Raw genomic sequence first — 21,574 nt, forward strand, 5'->3', positions numbered from 1 at the left:
GAGGTGTGACACTCCTGTAGGTTTTATCCCAAATCAGGAATGACAGAATGAGTCAGCTACAAATCAGCAGAGTATGAACAAAAGATTACCTGATGTACAGCAGCCTTCCATTAAGAAATATCTTGCCATTGAGAAATGTATAACACTTAGATCATTCTTTAATAGATACCTTTATCCACAGTTACTTATGTACAATACATGTATGATTGTGGCCCAGTTGTTTAGGGCAGTAATGAAAATGACTGCTTTGGAACTGACCACTCAGTTGGAGGTATGATACCCAGCCACCTTGTCAATGGTGATACCATCACTCCTTTCAGGCAACTGGACAAGATACTTTGATACAGAAAAAAACACAAGAGTAACAGAATGGGCCACATGGCCTCCCCTTGTTTGTAACCCTTATTTCCTGATGACTCTGCTCTTGGAGGTGACAGCAGCCATCCAGCCATCTTCTTATCCAGCACAGGGGCACGCTGGGAGCTGGAGCCAAATCCGGCAAGCAGTGGGCACGAGGCAGCATCATTCCTGGAAGGAACGTGCTAGTCGTTCTCAGGGCACACACACCAGGGCCAGGTTTTATAGAAGCCAATCAATCGGCTGGCATGTCTTTGGACGGTGAGAGGAAACCGGAACACCTGGAGGAAATCCATGTGAACCCAGGACCCCAGCACTGTGAGACAGCAATGCGAAACACTGGTCCACTCCTGACTGTGACCACTTTTGAAGATTGGAATGTAACACCATAAAAATGCTATTTGTTCAAAGGGCACAAAACTGAGCCAAAGTAAACACGCTTCAGTAACCTTTAACACCTGCCTATGCATTGATAATGCACAGACTGATTAACAGGACCATTTTATTACATAGATAATACAGTTCCTCTCTTCTGGCAGTAATATGTTTGATCTAAATTGTACCTAAACAAGCATCACTCTAAAGGTGAATACTTGTACTGTGCAAGTTTTATTCAGCCTTTCCATAAATTACAGAACTGTGCAGAGATTTATTATCATTTCTCATATGGGTGTTAGATGGTTATGGGGGTTAGATTATGTTAGTAATAGTTCATTTGCATTATTCTAGTATAAAGACATTCTAGTCTAGATGAGTTCCGTAACCAACAGACTCTATTAACACAGTAATATCATCATGTCCATTTAGACAAATGACAACGGAAGTATTTTAACAGAAAAGGCCTTTTCCATTCCAAAGGGGATGATGATGCAAATTCCAAAAGATCAGTGGCCCTGTAAATAAACCTTAGAGAAACTGACAATGTAAATTAGTTACGCATGTATACTGTATGTATACGAACACCTACAAGTTACCTGGTGTATCCACCTTTCTAAAATTTTGTAAGCAGAATCCGCACATGGTATATAACTGTGGACCTCATGTTAATGTTTAGCTTCCATATTTTAAGATTTCCAAGTTGAGACATGTAGTTTAAAAATACCAACTACTCCAGAATCCCCCTTCTGTTTGACAGGGTGTTTTTTTTTTTGAAGCTATGGATGTGAATGTCACGTTCACATAGGAAAGAATGTTCTTAAATCACTTGGAGCTACATATTGTCAAGAGTGACACTGGACTGTGAAAAAGCATAGCAATAAATTGTTTGTGCAGTGGCATTTGAGCAGTCTCAAACCAGGCTTCCTCCCCGCATGCAGACAGGACAGATTCTAAATCCATGTGAAATTACAATTACACAGACTCATGCTCTAGAAACCAGAAGTGTAAACGCTGCTGCAAGATACCAACCCCCATCGGAACTGTGTGCCTTCGCTTTTTAAAACTGAGCTCCTCTCGGATACGGTTCCAGATCTGCAATGACTAAGTTTTGCTCACCCTTCCCGGCTACATCGTTTGGCTCTCAAAATAAAAGTGAAAAAACCTGCACGAGTCTAAAAGCACAAAACAAAGCTTTGCCAGACTTTAATAAGGAGAAACACAAAAATGGGTAGAAAAATTCTCAAGGTGGAATTTATTTCCTTAGTGTTCCATACATTTATAGGAAAACATCTCAGCTTGTACCGCACATCAGACACTAAGGAAGCGAGTTCAGTCTTGCCTCAGTTTCTTTAGCGCTTTTGTGCACAGACATGATGCCACAAGAAAATAAAAGGAAACCAAAATGTGAAGAGATTCACTCTAGGAACAAGGCATGCGATGGCGGATGTTAATATTACATACATTTTTTTTAAAAAGGGAGTAAATGCCGGCACACAAAAAACATCAAGCCCCAGACAGAGCAAAAAGTGTTTTGCAATATGTAAAAAAACAATGCCGTGACACATTCTGAAGGAGAAATGTAACAAACAAGACTAAGTTTAGGAGAGCATAAACAAAGCCCACGTTAAACACGGTGATTTTCTTACAGCTGTGCACACAACAAGAACGGTAGTAAAATAAACTGTTCCAAACCTTTTCAAAGAGGTTTTACACCAGTGTTCAAGAGCTTAAAATGCATTGTCTGGAGATTTCACAGAGTTTAAGTCAAGTGTAGATAGTACTGTACCTAAACATTACTTGTGAATGATAATACAAGGACAAGTAGTGGCTCCAATGGGTATTTGTCAACCAAATGTAAAAATACCTATTAGAAAAACCGTACGTGCACTTTGCGTACTATTTTGAGTCGCAAGATTACTTGTGCTTGGACGCTGCATTCCTAAGTATGCAATATTCAGTTATCATTCTCATGCATCTCCTATATATGGACAGGTGTAGTGAAAATGCTGGTTGGGGCCACTATATTTAAAGCACCCGATTAAAAATATATTATGTGAAAGGCCTGCCCAAGCACAACGTACTAAACCTAGGGAAGCACACAAAAGCTTTCAGAAGGAAATGCTTTTGCTTCAAGTCTCTTCCATGTCCAGAATGCTTGGGAATGGACTGTTCCAACAAAGGGTCCAAATATTTGGTTTGAAACAACTACTGAAGCCAACAACGAAAAACAATGCCCACGTGCATAGGCCACAGTTAGTGAGAGCATGTGGTATGTCAATACCAGGAAGTTTCAGCTGGTCAGAGTCAAGGCTGCTATACAGTGGTAAACAGATGACGATTGGCTTTAGTAGCATGAGAAAGTCTGAAACAGGTCTGTAACAGGTTCACGTGATAAAAAGCGAAAACGGCGTGCACAGGCCAGGGCTGCCTTCTGCAGATTCTTGGAATTTCACAGAAGCACTCCACTTCACCCCTTTCCTTGTGTGCTTCAGCTCATTCTTTACCTCTGGAATTTCCTTTCACACTGCAAGCCAAAGCCCTAAGTGAGGTGCTGCAGAGCACAGGCAAAACATGACACCTAGGACTCAGCTCCTCCCCCACAGAGACTGTGGGCTTTCTGGAGACCACCCCCTTCACAGCCGGAGGAAACAGAGGTGTCCAACTCCACCCTGTCCTTGGCCTCAATATTAACCCCCTGTGCATGAAAAGGATTTCACTTTTTATCTATTTGAGATCGCTCAGCCGCCCTGTCACAAATCTGTCTCCTTGGCCTGACACAGCCACTTCCGATGCTCCTCCTAACTGCGCTCTCACACGCGGGCACAGCCCCTGCGCCAGGTCATCTCTTTTTCTTGCTCTCCTTCTTCAGCTTCTGTCGCAGCTGGGGGGCGGGTCCTTTGGGTTTCTTGCTCTGCTCCGCACTGCGTGCATCATGGGGCTCAGCGTCCTGCAGGGGCAAAAGCACAGGCATTGAAGGACAGACCACGGACATGAAGGGGTAGAAAAGCCACCTGTAACCCATACGAGCTTCTCTTAGAACCTCTGAAGGTCAACCTTCACTTTTTCAGGTTTTTAGTGCAGGTGGTAGACAGCTCAAAAGAACAATAAGATCTGCTAGCGTGTTTAAGTTTCAAACAACGGTCTTGGCTCTGGTGTTTCAGGACGTTCGTAGGTAATACACATCAGCAGATGGGCTTGCACTCCTGCCTCCTTTCATGAGCTGGGAGATGGGCTAGCGACGGGCTCATAACAGCACACCAGTATACGATATGATACGCATGTTTTACACGTCACTTTTAACCAGATAATCTTGAATACAAAAAGTGTGAAGGGTTTATTATCTTCACCTTTATAAACAATACACAAACACACAAAAAAAGTTGTTAATTACGGGCTCATTTAAATGTGTTCAAACAAGGCTTAAAGGGAGCGTAAAAGGAAAAAATGTTACACATCAGACATCCAACAGCAGGTGAAGCAATTCCTTTGCTCTGTGAATGTTTACAGTGATGATAATTGAGGGAAAAATCTGTACACAACTGCGACCATTAGATTATTATTAGCAAAAATCATAATATGGCTCAGCTATATTGTTGAAAGTGATTCTCTGGCGTCCTCAAAGTGCAAAATGCACCAATGCCATAAAACAAACAGAACCTGTACCGTTGACCGATACCTCCCATTCTGGATGTGTAACAACATGATGCCGGATAAACTATTGACTTTGGGGATGTCGAACCGATGGGGACTCAAATATATATATACAATATATATATTGAAACAGCTTCACTGACCGTCATCATACAAAACATTAAAACACAATCTGGAAATTCATTTCAAAAGGAGCTGGCCATACATCATATGGTCAATGTGAGCATAACATTATGTGCAAAAACAATCGGTTTATTTGGGGGGGGGGGGGGTACTCAAGGCATTTTCCTTTTACTAATTAAGATCCTTAATTTTAAGGATTAATCTTATTATTTGATCTATTACCAACATAACTGTTAAAACACTATTTACTTCATATTTGATCCTTCTTAAATACTGCCCTCTAGTGGGTTTTGTGTGTAATCTCTAACAATGCAGTTTCAGCCCAGTCCTCGGGAGAAACAAAAGCAGCTTTTACTTTCCCTCAAGATACAATGAACATCGAGCAATATGAGAATGCCATCAAAGCAGCAATGTAACAAGTGTGTTCATGCAGCTGTTATTAACAACATCTGCTAAATACACCTGTTAAAGACATCAAGTAACTCCATACTATCACAGCTTGAGCTTAACATACTCGTAATGATTCCTTGAAAAAATTGCAGTCTTTTGTCACATTTTTCTCAGCTGGAATTCAGTTGCACTGGTAAAATAAAGGGGGCATTATCTCCCTGTTGCCATCGTGTTTCATTCTCTGCCCCTTGTCTTGTAGGGCATTATTACTGATGTAGTGACTTTTAGCTCCCGAAGACTGACATCTTTTGTTTTTCACTGCTTTTCGCTTTTTTTTCCCCACAATTGATCATTTTGCTCTACTGATTTTTCAAATTTGGCATTCAGATTCCTTGCTGAGCTTGTTGCATGATGAGTGATGTCTCTTCAATTTAACTATTATGGGTAACAGACACTCATTATGATGTATTCATGTTTTTTTATCCTATTTTAAAAAGATCAATAATAGAAAATCATCCATAATAACCCATGAGTAGTAGTAGCAGAATTAATAAAATCATACAGTAAATTAAACAATTATAAACTAACATATAAAAGCAAGATTTAAGACAGAATCTGAAATTGACAAATGACTTGTGAAAAAATATCTAATACGGGCTGGGAGATCACCCATTTGAAATCAAACATTAGCATTTCAGGACAAAAGTTGTTGCTTTACATCAACTAAGGTGCACTGATGTTCAGGTTAGACAACAACATGAAATTAAGATGGAAAAGATTTTTGGCAAACTAGTTTTTAATGTTCACTCTGTTTTGGGAATGAAAATTTTTCACAAAAAGGTGTCTTAATAAAAATACTTTGAACTACTGATACTGGAGTACCATTGAGCAACACAATGAATAATCCAGGTGAAAACCCTACATAGCCTTATTTCAGGCAGTTGCTCGGACGGAGGTGGGGTCTTACCTGATCGTGCCCCTTGGACAAAGGGATTATTATAGCGAGAATGCAGACCAGCTGGAACAGGGCGCCCAGAAAAAGGCCGTAGCGCAGCAGGCTCTCCAGGAGAGTGGGCTCGGGGACCTCGGGGGCAGAGAGGTCTAGTTCTGCAGCCATGGCAGCTGTGGCTGAGGAGCAGGGCCAGTCTTCCCAGAGGAGGTGACCTGGGGGCCTTTTCCAACTCACCAGACCTGCGGCACAACACACCACCAGTCTCAGAATCAAGTACAAGTCAGCATCACAAATGACAGTGGTTTTAGGGTTAATAATAATATTTTGACTTATATAGTGTTTTTAAGGAACACAAAATAAATGTGTTTTAGTAAGACAGTGCTTTTCACCTCAAAGTATCTCATAACACTTTGCATACAGGAGGGGGCCCATGTCTATCACCACTGAAGTGATGCAGTGCACCTGTTATGTATCGCCAGGAGCGCCTGCAGCAGTGACCTGGTTTTCCTTAGAGCTCTCCCATCCCAGTGCTGACCAGAACCCACCTTTCATAACATCTGAGAACTGATGAGATCAGGCTACAAGCCAGCAAGGCTTCTGACAAAGTGCTTTACAGCTTTACATCACATAATAATAATAAGTAAATTCAGTTATTTAGGGATTTTCTGGACACTCCACTCAAAGCACTTTACAGGCAATGGGGACTCCCCTCCACCACCACCAGTGTGTAGCTCCACCTTGATGATGCAACGGCAGCCAGAGTACACCAATACTCTCACCACACATCAGCTATTAGTGGGGAGGAGAACAGAGTGATGAAGCCAGTTCAGAGATGGGGATTATTAAATGGCATGATTGGTAAAGGCCAGAGGGGGTAATCTGGCCAGGATACCCAGGTGACACCTCTACTCTTTTCGAGAAACGCCCTGGGATTTTTAATGACCACAGAGAGTCAGGACCTCAATTTTATGTCTCGTCCAAAGGACGGCGCCTTTTTACAGTATAGTGTCCCCGTCACTATACTGGGGCATTAGGACCCACACAGACCGCAGGGTGAGTGCCCCCTGCTGGCCCCACTAACACCTCTTCCAGCAGGAACCTTAGTTTTTCCCCGGAGGTCTCCCATCCAGGTACTGATCACTTTCAATAACCGCTTATCCAGTCCAGTCACAGAGGCTCGGGAAATACTTTGCATCTAGAAGGGCATTTACTTTAAGCCCCAGAGCCCCAGAATTCACCAGAAGATGAAGGAGAGAGACTTCAGGATTAAGCTACACTGTTTTAAGTCTGCGGTTGCGGTAATGACCAGTCCCAACCTTGCAGAGCTTTGAGATGAGGCTAAGACTGTAGCAGGTGGGAGTGTTTCCATCAACAACCTTTTCTTTATACACTAATAATAATAATAATAATAATAATAATAATAATAATAATAATAATATTTGCTTACACTTATATAGCGCTTTTCTGGACACTCCACTCAAAGCGCTTTACAGGTAATGGGGACTCCCCTCCGCCACCACCAGTGTGCAGCCCCACCTGGATGATGCGACAGCAGCCATAGTGCGCCAGTACACTCTCCACACATCAGCTCTCAGTGGGGAGGAGAGCAGAGCCAGTTCATAGATGGGGATTATTAGGAGGCCATGATTGGTAAGGGCCAATGGGAAATTTGGCCAGGACGTCGGGGTTACACCCCTACACTAGCAGTCCATTTTACCCCAATCTACATTAACCGCAAGTGTGGACATAACTGTCTAAAACTTCCACCACTTTAAATCTTGTATTATATCCACAATTGTAGGCGCTCAGCTCATCGCTATCTTTATTTTCCTGTAGAGGTTAAAAAAGGGGTTTTCCACAATATTACGGAAGTGTAAAGTGTATTCATTCACATAAGAATAGAACAAACAAAAAAAAATGCAATTTCATGCTTCAGCTCCGGTTGCAGTTATTAATCCGAAAGATACACAAAAAATATTTAAGACATGAACTTCATAGTCAAATCTTTTTCATTTTCACTCGGGGATAACGCGTCTCAGTCTCAGAATGGAACTTCATCTAACAAAGGAAGAAAGGACGGGTTACAGAAAACAAACTATCAAGAACTAATGTATTGAAGGAACAAATGCAATTAACTATGTATTTAATTATTTTAAAACTATTGCATTTGATATAGTGTAAAGATACACACCTGAATAACAAAACCAGCTTGCAGCAGAAAACCCCACCGGAAATTGGCTGCGCTCTATAAACATCCGGTTGATTTCTACGACCAGAAAAAGAGGTAAAACATTTGGAAACACCGCCCTCTAGAGACTGGAAGAGTATAAAGTAACAAACTTTATACTGTTTTGATACAAATCGTGCACTACCGTTGTAATTCAAGTGTTTAATTTCCGATAACCACCACCACCACGAATAATAATAATAATAATAATAATAATAATAATAATAATAACAACAACAGATGCTGGTATACTGTTTTTTCCTCCGAAGCTAAGGATAAAATACAACGGCAATTTGATTTCATTTTCCGCCTATCAGACAAACCTGTCATTCAAGGTTCTTCGAAGGTCGGATGTTTTATTGGTGCTGAGGAAAGAATAAGAAAAATATGTTTTTCTAAGATTTTTTTCTAAGATGTTCAGATAGAGAAGACCTCATTGCGTTATTAATATTGTTGAGTATACTGTAAGGTATTTTTGTGCCTTCATACAGATAAACTACAATACAAAAGAGACGAGTTTGGTAAGAGATGTATTGATAATTCAGTGTGATTGACAAAAGTACTTCAACTTCTAGTTTTTTATGATCCTTCGAGTTTTCTACTTGTTTTCTCCAAGGAAATTTACATTCAAACTAAGAATGAACTAAAAAACATCTACACATATTGAAATGTGCAATCAGCCCATATCTGTAATAAAATGATAATTGATTTGGCTGGCTTACCAAAACCCATCCTTCCACCCATTTATTAACCATTTCAGTCAATTCAGGAGCCGGAGTCTATCTCATGAAGCACTGGAGTACACTATGGACTGGAGAGGAAACTAATTCACATACCAGTATGTCTTTGAACTGTGCTAGGAAACAGGATCACCTGAAGTGCTGAGAGGTGTTATTATACTGGTCCAATTAAACTAGTAAATTCCTTACACTTATATGGAGCATTTCTGGACACTCCACTCAAAGCGCTTTAGAGGTAATGGGGACTCCCCTCCATCACCACCAGTGTGCAGCACCACCTGGCTGATGCGATGGCAGCCATAGTGCACCAGAACGCTCAGTACACACCAGTAATCAGTGGGAAGGAGAGCAGAGTGATGAAGCCAGTTCATAGATGGGGATTATTAGAAGGCCATGATTGGTAAAGGATGCTGGGGTTACACCCCTACTCTTTTTGAGAAATGCCCCGGGATTTTTAATGACCTCAGAAAGTCAGGACCTCGGTTTTACGTGTCATCCGAAGGAAAGCGCCTTTTTACAGTATAGTGTCCCCATCACTATACCGGGGCATTAGGACCCACACAGACCGCAGGGTGAGCGCCCCCTGCTGGCCCCACTAACACCTCTTCCAGCTACAATCTTAGCTTTCCCAGGAGGTCTCCCCTCCAGGTACTGATCAGGTTCACACCTGCTGAGCTTCTGTGGGGTGTCAGTTTTGAGTTGCAGGACAACATGGCTGCTGGCAAAAGAGCAGGTTAAGAGGTTAAGGTTCATTCCACATTGAAAGGCAAAGAAAAGAAAATATTTTAACTGTGCAGCCTTCTTCTGGCCTGTGGAGTCTTCTTCATAGTCAAATCATAGTGTTTCTTTTCTTTACCTTTCTGTATGTGATGACCTCTTACCTGTTCTTTTGTGGCCTATGCATGCTGACAAAGCTCCCTACTTGAACCAATTAATCTAGTAGCCAACCGATTTAGACTGTTAAGAGCCCGTGTTGTAATGAGAACCTGCAGATGCACTGATACCTCAGGAGCAGGAATGGACAGCTCTGCTTACACAGCAAGCATCCCTGGTTCATACCTGGGCTAAGGCGTTAGCCAGCTGTGATCTGGATTCCCAAAGTGGCACTGGGAATGGCTGGGTTTGAGTATGTGGTGTCCTCACCTTGGTCCGCCGGAGAGACCCCCAGGGACCTCTCAGGCACTCAGGAGTCGGACAGTCTGGCAGCAAGAAGTACACCCCTCCTCCCTGACGTGAAATAAACCAGTGGTGCCAGTGGCTGTAGGGCAGAGATTCTCAATCCTGGTCCCTGAGCTTTCCACATGTTGGTTCGTGGTCAAGCCAAGCTCTCTGTTATATAATTAAACTATTAACGAACCTCATCACAACGTTCATTTCAATTCTTTGTTTTTACCTCTCAAACAATTTGGATGTTGCCCTTTAACTGTAGTATTAGATAAATAACTTACAACCTCCCAATTTCAACTCAGAAAAAGGTTTGATTATGTGAAGAACTCTGCAGAGCTCATAGCGTGTCCGACAGCAAGAGGCTGAGACAGTGAATGCACACGGATGTGAGTACAAAAGGACTTTCTCCACCGTGCTAGTTCACAAACTGCAGCAGAAAATTGTCTATCATCACCTGCCAATTCCAGTTTGGGTGAAATAGTAAAACCATTCGATGTTTTGAAAAGGGAGGATTTAAAAGAACACTGATACACAAGAGAGGTAAGGCTTCATTGCTGCATCGCGGGAAGGCCCAGATCAGAGCTAAGTGTTGATTGGTTGCTGCATGGTTATCTACACCTGCACTGGAGGGCATGCAATTGCAGTGTACTTTGAAAAGTTTCACTCTAAATCGACATATATGTCTTCATTGTCTGTTTTGTGCCGCTTCCACACGGAGAGACAACAAAGTGGATTGAATTCTCACTGTTCGGGTATAGAAGAGTTCATTCCTGTGAAAGGAGCAGGGATATGTCAGACCTATTTCAATATGCTCTCAGTGAAGGTGACAAAATGGCTCACAGCTCAAAAATTGTCAGTGACAAACTCTTCCTGTAACAAGGAGTGAGAGTCGCAGATATCACACAGTGGGAATTTAATTTCAGATTCAATTTGTCAGAACATCAGAGTCTTCTGCTTGGCCCAACTGCTAAAGGTCTTCAATTTCCCAGTTCTTGAATGTTTTGAGATCAAAATGAAGGACGTTCTTAAGAAAAAACTTTTTCTTCAGTAGTGTAATGAGAATGTTCTGCATAACAATGCTTCAGGAATCCAGTTCCATGTTGGGTGCTTTTGTCCAGTGATCACTGTTTTGAATCTTGCATTTTTATCATGGAAACTTGACCAGTATACAAGGGCCTGCACACAAATACCCAAGTACATGGGTTTAACTAGGTTTGAAATTGGTTATCTCTGGGGATGATGCAAGATAAGAGAGACCAGTGGCTCAATGGATTACAAAGGGGCATCTACGAACTTGTAATGTTCTGAGTGGAAACTATTTCAGTCCTCCAGCTCATGTTCAAATCTGCTGATTTTGTAGGCTACTGTGTCCTGTCATCACTTTTGATTTCCAGTTGAGTATGTGAAAATGCTCAACAATTTCATCACATCAGCTTCTTCTAGGACTGAAAATGAAATCAGGAGCAAACAAAGACAGCCCTATAATCATATCAGCAGGTGCCCTAAGGATTAACGCTATTCATTTTATAGGCCTTCAGGATGTCCATGGCAAAAACAGCGAGGGGATCTCAAAAGCATCAGATTTTTGGATTCAATCTCAATCTCATTTCTCAACCTTGCAAATATTGCTCCAACACCTACAGCAACCAAAAACGTAAACAACGTCATATCAGCCATTTTAGTCTAAAGTTGGACAAATTAAGCAGATCATCATATACAGTACAAGCCCACAATCAGTTGTTGGGCCTCATCCAGCACATCCAGAAGCCACCCACCCAGGTAGTTTTAACATCCACCACACACAATCTGACCCTATTTGAATTTTGGGGAGGCTGATGAATATATCAGTATTGCTCATCAGCTGAAGTCATGTGTCTACTCTTTGACCCCACACAGCCATGCATGTTGCATTCTTCCCAGTGGCCTGGAGGCCCTGACGCAGACCTTTGATCTCTTCTGAAAGACAGATACAGCATGCCAGTAGCTCTCTCAAGGATGGTAAAAGATCAGTTCCAGCAATTTAGAAATTAAACAGAAGTAAGTGAGAAAAAAATTTGGAAATCCTGTACCATCTGTGGCAGATGAGGCCACATTTGATGAAATTATACATTGTCATAACCCACAGGGGGTATGTTGTAACTAATTCTTTAAAGTCGTTGAACTCAGGACAACAAACACACACAAACACAGCCACAGGGTTCAAAAACACTGCTCTTTTATTTAAAGTGAGGAAAATCAATACCCCAAAACCAAACAAGACATGGAAACAAAAGCCTTCTGTCGGACCTCTTTAGTTCCTCTCTATTATGCTGCTCAACTAAGATGCTTACCAGCTTCCAGACAAACAACTCAAAACACTGTAGTCACACTCTGAGAATCACCAAGACTTTATCTAGAAACACTCTCCCAGAAATACCTAAATGTCAAAACTCACAGTTCCCAAGTTCCAAAAGTTTTGTCCTTCCCCATCTTTCTCTGGTGGTTTTGCTACAGATGTTACTCCATCTGAGACAGAGGGCATATACCATTCACTGAACCAGAAAGCCACCTCGTTCTTCATTTTAAAATGTCACCTGACCAACTGTCTTCCTACAACTGGTGAGGTAACACGGGCAGTAGCAGTTCATTTCCCAATGGCTTCTGGGGAGTGTGGTTCAGACAAGGCTGCCATTTTGTCCGAACCGGCTGTGCCTTTACAGCACATACACAGCCAGTGCTCTACTGGAGTGACCAAACCACTTCTGATGCAATAGTGTTAAAAATAATGGAAAACCTGCACTCTACATGTTCAAGATGAAAAGCAGGAGAACCCTCTGTCTAGTTGTAGGATAATAATGAACAGACCCGATATTGTGGGCAGATACATTCTTACCTGTTCTAAGATGCCAAACTGATAAGTTCATCAAGAACCTGATCCTAATTGTCTTCTTACAACTTTTGTTGCATGGAATGTGCCCATGACTGTTCCCTACTGGAGCTCCCTCTTACAAATTCTGGACCAGTCCTACTGAATTCATCTGTACAGTTTGTAATTGTGGTGCACCCTCTTTCTGATATACTGACATTCTGTTTTGTCAATGTATTTTGAGACAGTCCTTTGCCTTTCCCTAGTTTCTGTCCTTCAGAATGCTATGTGACCATTGCTTTTTAAATCGTCACCCAGCCAATTGTCTTGCATCAGCTGGCCAGGGGCCTGAGGGGAGGAAGTCATTCCCTACAGCATTCTGGGGAATGTGGTCCGGACAAGAATCTCCATATTTTTTCTGAAGTGTCTTCTCACACTTGGATTCCCCAAGTGGCTGCACACAATTAGCTGAGTGCTGGGTGTAGGGTGGTCTGATCTGGTCAGGGTGCTTGCTGACATGCTGGGTGAAAGTTGTGTCACCTTGAACTGAACCACCAGCGCAGAGCTGTGTTGGCGGTGATGTGCTAAAAAGAATTGATTTTAAATTTATACATAAAAAGGAAAAATCCAGACGATGTTGCACTACAGTCATCATTACTGAAGTACAGTTTGATAAAATAAATTACTTTTTAAAATTGGTTCTGTGGTATGAATACAAAACAGATCATGTTACTGTATTTCCATGCAACCAGGTAAGACGAACAATCAAAATTCCAGTGAAGTACAGATATTGAAATCTCCAAAGAAATGTCTGTTCATTGAGTGAATATGTAAAATGGATAAGGCACATGTTTTCATTGCATATTAATGCAAAATGGATGAACTCACAGGTATAATAGAACAGCTCCTGAATATGTGAAGGAATGTAATGCTTAATAACTTGTTTCCTTGCAAAATTGCTTTAAATGATTTATGCAAATACAAAAATGTAATTCAGTTATTCACAATACTTCCCATGTGGAATGTTCTAGAAACTCAGGGGGGAAAATGTTTTCATATTTACAATATTTTAATAGACTCTTAATCTTTTTGATTATTAACATCATCGAGGTCCTACTGTTGTAATGAATTTAATGTTATATTGGGCAATTCAACAACAGGCCTGACGGTTGAACACTAGGAGATGGGTGACCATACAATGTAGATATGTTTAGATATCTCTTCATGTGTATATTATGGCTACAGCAGTGCGAACACATTAGGGTGCGAGTAATAGGAGAAAATTACCTTGAAATAAGAATTTATTGACACATTGTAAGACACAGTTTGAATTGCACAGTACAGAAACTGCAGCAGAAGGAGAAGTAGATAACATTGTCTGCACACTCTCTGTCAGCTCCTAGCTTGCTGAATATGTCCCATTGTTGAGTTTTGTGTGATTCTCTGTTGCAGATTCTCTTTTGCTGTTTATTGGTTAGTGCTAACCGAATTTACAAACAAAATAAGCTTCCTGGAAAGACTTCTTGAAGCTGGATGGAGGAACAGCAAGAGGTCAATAAATGTGTTGCATGAAGCACATGAAAGCCCTGATGAAGAGCTGCTAAATGAAGCCTTTTTCATGTCTGGGTATAACACACGAACCAGTAAGAACCTTTTACTCTCCTTCAAAACTCTCCAAAGCTCTAACTATCCTTCCTGCTTCAATTTACATCGTCCTTTAACAAACGCTTTGGAATACCATTTTTGCTCTCTCTGTATTTATACGTTTCCTCCTACTTTTCCACACGTTTTCCCCTCAGGAAATCTTTTCCCTGTAAGCTGTTTGTGCTAAGAAAAGAAGCAGAGTGTCTTGAAGGTCACCCAACCGAGAAACATAACAAAATAGGGTGGGTAAAAAGTAACAAAAAAAAAACCCACCCTCCTGGGAGGTACTTCACTCGTCATTGTCCTGTGGTTCTGAAGACATGCTGGGAAAGAGAGCGTCGCTCTCCAGCGACAAGTTGCTGAGGCCCGCGGCCTTGTTCTTGAGCAGGAACTGTGTCCGTCGGTGCAGGAGGCGCTGCTGCTCCTGCTTGAGCTCCACGTAGGAGCGGGAGAAGGTGTGGAAGATGGATGTGACAGGGAAGGCCATGAGCAGGATGCCGCTCAAGATGCTGCTGAGGGCCACCACCTGGCCGGGGATGCTCCTGGGAACCATGTCGCCATAGCCCACGGTCGTCATGGTGATCACAGCCCACCAGTAAGTGGCCGGGATGCTGGTGAAGTCCTGGGAGCCGGCCATCTCGTTCTCGATAAGGTACAGGAGAGGGGAGAAGAGCGCGATGGCCACACACAGGAACAGAAGCAGCAGCCCGAATTCCCGGGTGCAGCGTCGCGCCGTGAGGCCCAGAGTCTGTAGGCCTAGGGAGTGCCTGGCTAGCCGCATTACATACAAGATACGTAGGGCCCGCAGAACACGGAGGACCAGCCCCACTTTGTCCAAGTAGCTGCTGCCTGAGCCCAGTTTCTTCTCCCCAGTAGAGGTGGTGTCCACAAGTAGGGTGATGTAATAGGGCAGGATGGCCACGATATCGATCAGGTTGAGCGGCCTCCTCAAGAAAGCCAGCTTCCTGCGGTCCTGGATGAAGCGCAGGGAGAACTCCAAGGAGAACCAGGCCACGCACACCGTCTCCACAATGAAGATGTTGTAGCACATCTGGGAGCACTTGCCCTTAACAAGACAAGCACAGGCAAACTAGAGTCAGCCAGGCTTTTGGAGTTTCACTGATGTACAACAATTCAGAACATTTAACAAAAAAACTCAACACTCTTAAGAGCACCTAATTACACAATAATCACAAGAGAAGCAAGGAGAATGTGGACGATATAACATCTCTCAGCCACTCTTTACTGAGGGGTAAATGGCTGGTCTAATCTGCCTGCAGGCTTTCTTAAATTGGTTGGCATTATTACAGACTGTACATGTTTTCTAAATTCTGAGTTTTTTCTTCTAGTGAGATTTATATCTTCCAAGAATCTTTCACTCATTCAGTTAAGGCATCTCTTTACTAAAAGAGAGTGGAAGGACTTGATCGCATGGTTGACCACATTTTCTTCTTTAACCTCTCGAAAGATGTGTTTTATCATCATGGCTTTATTATTCAAATATTCCTATTTATGCTTTTCAAAGACCAGAATATTTTGTAATCCTGTTTCCTAATTTTTGTGACCTATTGTAGTGTTCCATGCAATACGTCCATTTAAACATTAGAGGGAACTAGTGTGACACAAAAGCTAATAGCTACTGTAAGTCCATTTGCTCCCAAGTGTTTTCTGTTTTCTGATTTAATGTGCTATATTATAATATACATTGATAAGATTAATTAAATGTAATGCTTATTTTTTACTGTTGTACAGCATTGAAAGTCTGCTGCTGTCGTTCATTTTATTTTACCTGTAACCGAAAGTGTACAGTAATTTCTCTTTTCAAAGCAATACAGGATAAGGAATAAACTTACAATGTAAGCAGCCAATAAATTTCTAAAATATCTTAATAAAATCTGCAATTCATTTATGGGGAGAGCAAGCATTAAAAAACAACATATTATGGATGTTAAAAAATGAAGTATTATGGATGTTTTATTCTGCTTTTCAGAGGTATCTTATCTGCAATTCTTTTACGTATCTGAGCCCCTGCAATGCTGATATCGGCTTCAATCAGCTTGTGTGAGATAGCAGCGTAACCAATGAAAGTGTAAAGAATATAATAAACGCAGATAACTTCAGTTGACCATTTCCCCAGCAATCTTAGTGCATCCATTGTAAACAATAATTTAAAAATTCCAGCTGGGAAAAAAGTGATGTGGGGAAATCCTCTTGGCTTGATATCTACCAGTTATTCTTCTTCTCAGTGTGAAATTTCACTCGGAGGCTTCAAAACGCCTGGTGCACTTAGCTACAGAAGGAAGGACAAACTGCAGAGAAGAACAGACTGCAGCCGTAATTGTGATGTGTTGCGACTGTGACTAACATTTGATATATTCCTGGTTCTAATATAATAAACATGGGACATAAAATTCTGTTTCACACAACTGAATTACGGCTAATTCTTTATCCACGTTTTTTGGGTTAGTTAGCAAAAATAATCTTCTATAGAACACAGGAACCACAATGGTCAAATGTTTTGGCCCAAATAAGATACACACAATGTGCCAATAGTAGGTTTCATTAAGATTGTGCCCCTATTCAAATTTCCAGACATCCCCTTTTGATGTGCTACTGCTTCTAGCAGGGGACGAATCTAAAGTAAGCACTTATTGTAAGATTAGAATCCATGAATTTTCCCTGATTTTGCCTTTAATCCTTTTTTTCTGCAATAATAATGGAGCGAAGCCCAACAGCTTGAACAAGGACAGAGATCACTACACATTTTGCACAAGCACCCCTGCTGACTGGGGCTGGAGTTCTTTCTGATGGCTTTGCAGATGCATACGATTACAGGAAGAAGATGTAACTGATGCGCACTGATTTATTGCTGCAAACATGGTGTGGACACGTATTTCTGCAGAAATGCATTATAAAATTTAGTACTTATGCAAGTGATCTTTGTAAAATGCAAAGATAAGCAGCGTAATTTGGTCTGTGGGAAGCATGTACTTAACATATAATAAGGCTGCTTTGGCGAATACGGATATCACTGTGCTACATAATAATGAAATTTGAAGACAAAATATTGCTCACATATTTCATTATAAATACATTTTATTGGGAGGCTGTTTGGTGAAATGGTGCTGGTCATTGTTGCACTGTCAGTGGGAACTATCCATGGTACTGAAGTCTGCTCTAACCAGGAATTATGTTGTTGGTCTGACTAGTAAACCCCACATGAATTTTAATAACATGAGTTTGAATAAACTTTACACATCGCTTTAATTGAAGATTATCTGTATTTCTGATAAATAATTGTTACAGACATTACAAATTGTAACATTTTCTATCTAGTAGTCTTTAGACAGGGAGTTTAAGTGTTCTGTTACTGCATATGTATGGATTGTGTAGGCACTCCCTAAACTCTCTAAACTCAGATAGTTCACCTGGAATTGTGACCATCAGGTGCTAGCATGAACTAGTGTTTGAGGAACTCATATCATTGATGTTTTAAGTATACATTAACAACATTTTTTTTGTTGAAATAAATTTCCCCGCACCTGTGTCTTTCTAAAGCTTTTAACGGAATATTTGTTTTCATTGAGAGCTTTGTATATGTACTGGTATATAAATTCAGTCTTGTCCTTACCATGACAACCATTATCTGCCCAGACTTCTACCTTCTATTTTTGAAATACAGTACACAGTGATCTTCACTTCTTTGCGTGTGTCTAAAATTGACTTAAAATATGCATGCCTGTTCCAGTCTAGTCTATTTTTGTCCCCACTGCCACCACTTGCAATTTAATTACAACACAAATTGAGGTCATCTGTAATAATGAGTATGTAAATTCAATTAGCCAGTGGAGCTCTTAAAATTTGTGAGATATTCAAACTTTGCCAAATTACTCTACAACTGGCCTGATACTTTGGGAGTGTGTACAGAACGAACTGCTCATTGTGCATGAACACACTCTGTGCAGCATGTAGACATGTGGTGGTTTTCTGATTAGAATACTATCACAAAACACCACCATTCCTTCATGGTGAGTAACACATACATTGCCCACAAAAATAATGCAATGTAATGCAGACTTGAAGATTTTGATTAGAAGTAAGAGCTATTTTCTTGGGAGATCCAGAAATATCAATTGGACTTCTTATAAGTTCTAATCTTACCTTTACCATGCTAAACATTTCATAGGAATCTGTTAAAAGCTAAATACTACTGTTGAATACAGTAGGAATCTGTGGAATACTAAATAATACTGGGGAATATCATAGGAAACTGCAGAATACTAAAAGCAGCTGAGATTTGGATCCATCTCAAGTTTCAGAAGTAACACCAGAGAGCACAGATGGCAGGCATTTCCTCAGTTTGTTATATTCTTTTAATGCTTCAGAAATGTGCCTACCTAAGACACTTCTTTTTTATTTTAAGGGTTTCTTCTTGAATGAAGCTTGGTAATTGCTTTGTAATTAAAATTGCTGGAGTGGAGCAAAACAAAATATTTCAGATAGGCTCTTAGATTTGTATGTAGATTTCTTTTGCACGTCAAAAAATGGCTAAGACTGTGGAAAACAAAATGAAGCCTCTGTTTCAAAGTCTAGAAGAAGCACCTTTTGTTGGTTCATTTAAGATGATAACAAAAGTGATTTTTGTTTCAAACAAAAAACATATTAAGATCTTTAAATATTAATAAAATCATGGAAACTGAATAGTATCTTATACTTTTCCAGTTCTTAACTAAATGGATCTTTCTTTTTCGTTCTGAGATCTGAGGCCCCCAAAATAAAATTAGTTAGAAATATTAATTCCTGTATTCATTAGCATAACTGCATATTTTAATTATTCTTCTCCTTTTTAAGGGTATAGAATGGTCACAATCTGTATCTTTAATTTCCCGAAAATGCTATACCTGGAATCCAGATGCTAACGCAATAATCTGAAAACCAGATCTGTATAACATTCTTTGGCGTAAGTGCCAGATAGGCATTCTTGCACGTTTGGCATTTAAAACTTGTTTCCTAAATCACTCCCATTTCTGTACTGTACATTACTTTACATTCCATTTTAACTTCCTTTCAGAGTGCCATCTGTCAGAACTTTTTCACTTAAAATAGGACAGTGTAAATGATGGGCAGTAGGTAAATGGGCCAACCACATCAAATATCTACTGTATCATCCATTTTCTAAACTGCTTTAGAGGGAGCCAGAGCCCATCCTGGCAAGCAACAGACTCAAGGCGGGACACACCAGGAATGGGATGCCAGTCCATCACAGGGCAGACACTGACACACACTGAGAATCACACCAGGGCCAGTTTTCCCAGAAACAATTTAACCTACCAGTATGTTTTTTGGGAGAGAATTGTACAAGCCCCCTGTGCAGATAGCACCCCAGGTTCAGAGTTGATCCCAGGGCCCCAGTGCTGGGAGGCAGCAATGCTAAACACTGCACCTGTGTGCCACTCATGAATCATTGATTAATAATTTCAATCCTTTTCAATTTTCAATGGTCGCTGATTGATGTCACATGCACGCCTGTCCTCTCTGAGCAGAAACACTTACTGTCTCCTCCTCTTCCCGCAAGCCAGGCATGGTGCTGATGGACAGGTTGACGGCAGTGATGGTGACAAACAGGACCGAGAGGCACGCGAAAATCTTCCCAGGCAGCCCCGAGTGAGGTCTTTCCACCATGTCCCTGAGCTTGCCCATGCACAGGCCCAGCCGCGACTCGGTCGGCAGGGTCTCGCAGGGGCTGCTGTCGGTCTCCAGCAGCTCCTCGCCCTGGTCCAGGTCGCCGTACTCCTCGATCCTCTGGAGGAACTTGCGCTTGCAGCACCACTCCATGCTCTCCTCCTCGATGCCCCAGTACAGCAGCTCCTCCCGGAAGGAGAGGGCGCACATCTCCCTCAGCATGCGCAGCTTGCCCACCCTCAGGAAAGTCAGGATGGTCCGGAACGCCCCCGGGTTGCGGTCAAAGAAGAACTCGTTGCAGGTCACGTCGTAGTCGTCGCACACACTCATGATCTCGTCGAAGTTGGTGCAGAACTTCAGCTGGCCCAGCCTTGTGAGGGGAAAGTTCTCCAGGGTGGTCCACGGGAGCAGGTACCTCATCCCGCCTACGTTGATGATGGCGTGGTGCTTGCGGGCGCCGGGGTGTGCCCAGGCGTAGCTGTCCTGCCCTGGAGGGAGGAGCTGGGCCCGCTTGTAGAAGGCCCCTTTGATGACGTCGTGCTCCAAGAAGGAGGGGTGGTTGAGCGAGGAGTCGGAGGCGCAGCTGAGGGCACTGTAGTCGTAGTCTGAGCCATCTCCAGTGAGAAGAGTCATCTTGAGCCCTGAGCAGTTACATCCCTGGGGTCACGCTCGCTGCTACGACATCCTTCTCTGCTGGAGCGAAGGGAGAAGTTACTGAGCTGCCCCTCTGCACTGAGCAAAACACATCTGCTGTGTGAAGCACAGAATCTCAGCCTTTCCTGGCTGCAGATGTTGCCTGGGACATCCTGCCAGAGTCGTCACAAATTTGAAATTCCCCAAATGTGGCCAGGAATTGGGTTTTGAAGACCAAAATAAGAAAATGAGCGAGAGGCATCCGGTATATAAGCAATTAAAATCAAATATACCGTTAAGTTTGTTAAAAACATTCTATATTTTACTGCTCAAACATAAAAGTAGTTACAGTATAATGTGCAACTAGAAATGTTTGTAGAAATGTTTGTTTGCCTGTGTTGCTCATTTTTCAGGCTTTTGATTTGTAAGTTTTGTGTGTGAAAGACTTCTGAAATTCGTAAGGACACCATTCTAATGCTATATAAAGTTTGGGAACATAGATTAAACAGAAAACAAAGATAAACAAATAAACCAAAGAGTGAACAAGTGAAAACAACAATACTGCAGCCAGACAGATGATTTAAATTTCTTTTTTAAAACATACAACTTGACAAGAACCATAAGAAGGTAAAAAGCAAAAGGTTTTGAACCACAAGGGTGAAAAATATTATGAATAACACTCTTCCAGCTTCTAATTTTAATCTGAAGGCATTATCTAATTACAGTTAAAAATGTAGCGCCTTTAAAAATTCCTCTTGAGGGATGAGTTGGTGTGCAGAGTGATT

At 41.6% G+C, this 21,574-nt stretch overlaps 2 protein-coding genes across 11 annotated transcripts in view; both read right to left on the reverse strand.

The window, feature by feature from the left end:
* Positions 1 to 1,960: 1,960 nt before the first annotated feature.
* manbal (mannosidase beta like) lies at positions 1,961 to 8,149 on the reverse strand. The gene is made up of 3 exons (XM_088608047.1): positions 8,043 to 8,149; positions 5,867 to 6,090; positions 1,961 to 3,682 (listed from the first exon to the last, which is right to left on the reverse strand). Exons 1-3 carry the CDS (start codon positions 8,104 to 8,106, stop codon positions 3,575 to 3,577), a joined length of 396 nt encoding a protein of 131 aa, XP_088464173.1. The 5' UTR covers positions 8,107 to 8,149; the 3' UTR covers positions 1,961 to 3,574.
* Positions 8,150 to 12,178: 4,029 nt separating this feature from the next.
* Positions 12,179 to 21,574, reverse strand: part of kcng1 (potassium voltage-gated channel, subfamily G, member 1) — a 28,979-nt gene continuing 19,583 nt past the window's right edge. For 5 of the 10 annotated variants that reach the window (XM_088608028.1, XM_088608030.1, XM_088608033.1 and 2 more), the window contains 2 exons: positions 20,028 to 20,846; positions 12,179 to 15,540 (listed from right to left, as the gene is read on the reverse strand). In XM_088608028.1, coding sequence (XP_088464154.1) covers positions 14,764 to 15,540; positions 20,028 to 20,789 — 1,539 coding nt within the window. In that variant the 5' untranslated portion in view covers positions 20,790 to 20,846 and the 3' untranslated portion in view covers positions 12,179 to 14,763. Of the gene's footprint in view, positions 15,541 to 20,027; positions 20,850 to 21,574 lie in introns of all 10 variants that reach the window. The other 5 variants (XM_088608037.1, XM_088608034.1, XM_088608036.1 and 2 more) reach the window with 1 other exon arrangement.

This window comes from Lepisosteus platostomus, chromosome 15 (assembly GCF_059453375.1).
Source record: "Lepisosteus platostomus isolate fLepPlt1 chromosome 15, fLepPlt1.hap1, whole genome shotgun sequence".
Classification (NCBI taxonomy): domain Eukaryota; kingdom Metazoa; phylum Chordata; class Actinopteri; order Semionotiformes; family Lepisosteidae; genus Lepisosteus; species Lepisosteus platostomus.

Excerpts from the sequence above, each read along its gene's own strand:
- manbal (XM_088608047.1), bottom strand. The coding sequence starts at position 8,106 with ATGTTTATAGAGCGCAGCCAATTTCCGGTGGGGTTTTCTGCTGCAAGC. Across the intron at positions 6,091-8,042 it reads AAGCTGGTTTTGTTATTCAG|GTCTGGTGAGTTGGAAAAGG; the intron begins GTGTGTATCTTT and ends GTTGTGCCGCAG. Across the intron at positions 3,683-5,866 it reads TGTCCAAGGGGCACGATCAG|GACGCTGAGCCCCATGATGC; the intron begins GTAAGACCCCAC and ends TTGCCCCTGCAG.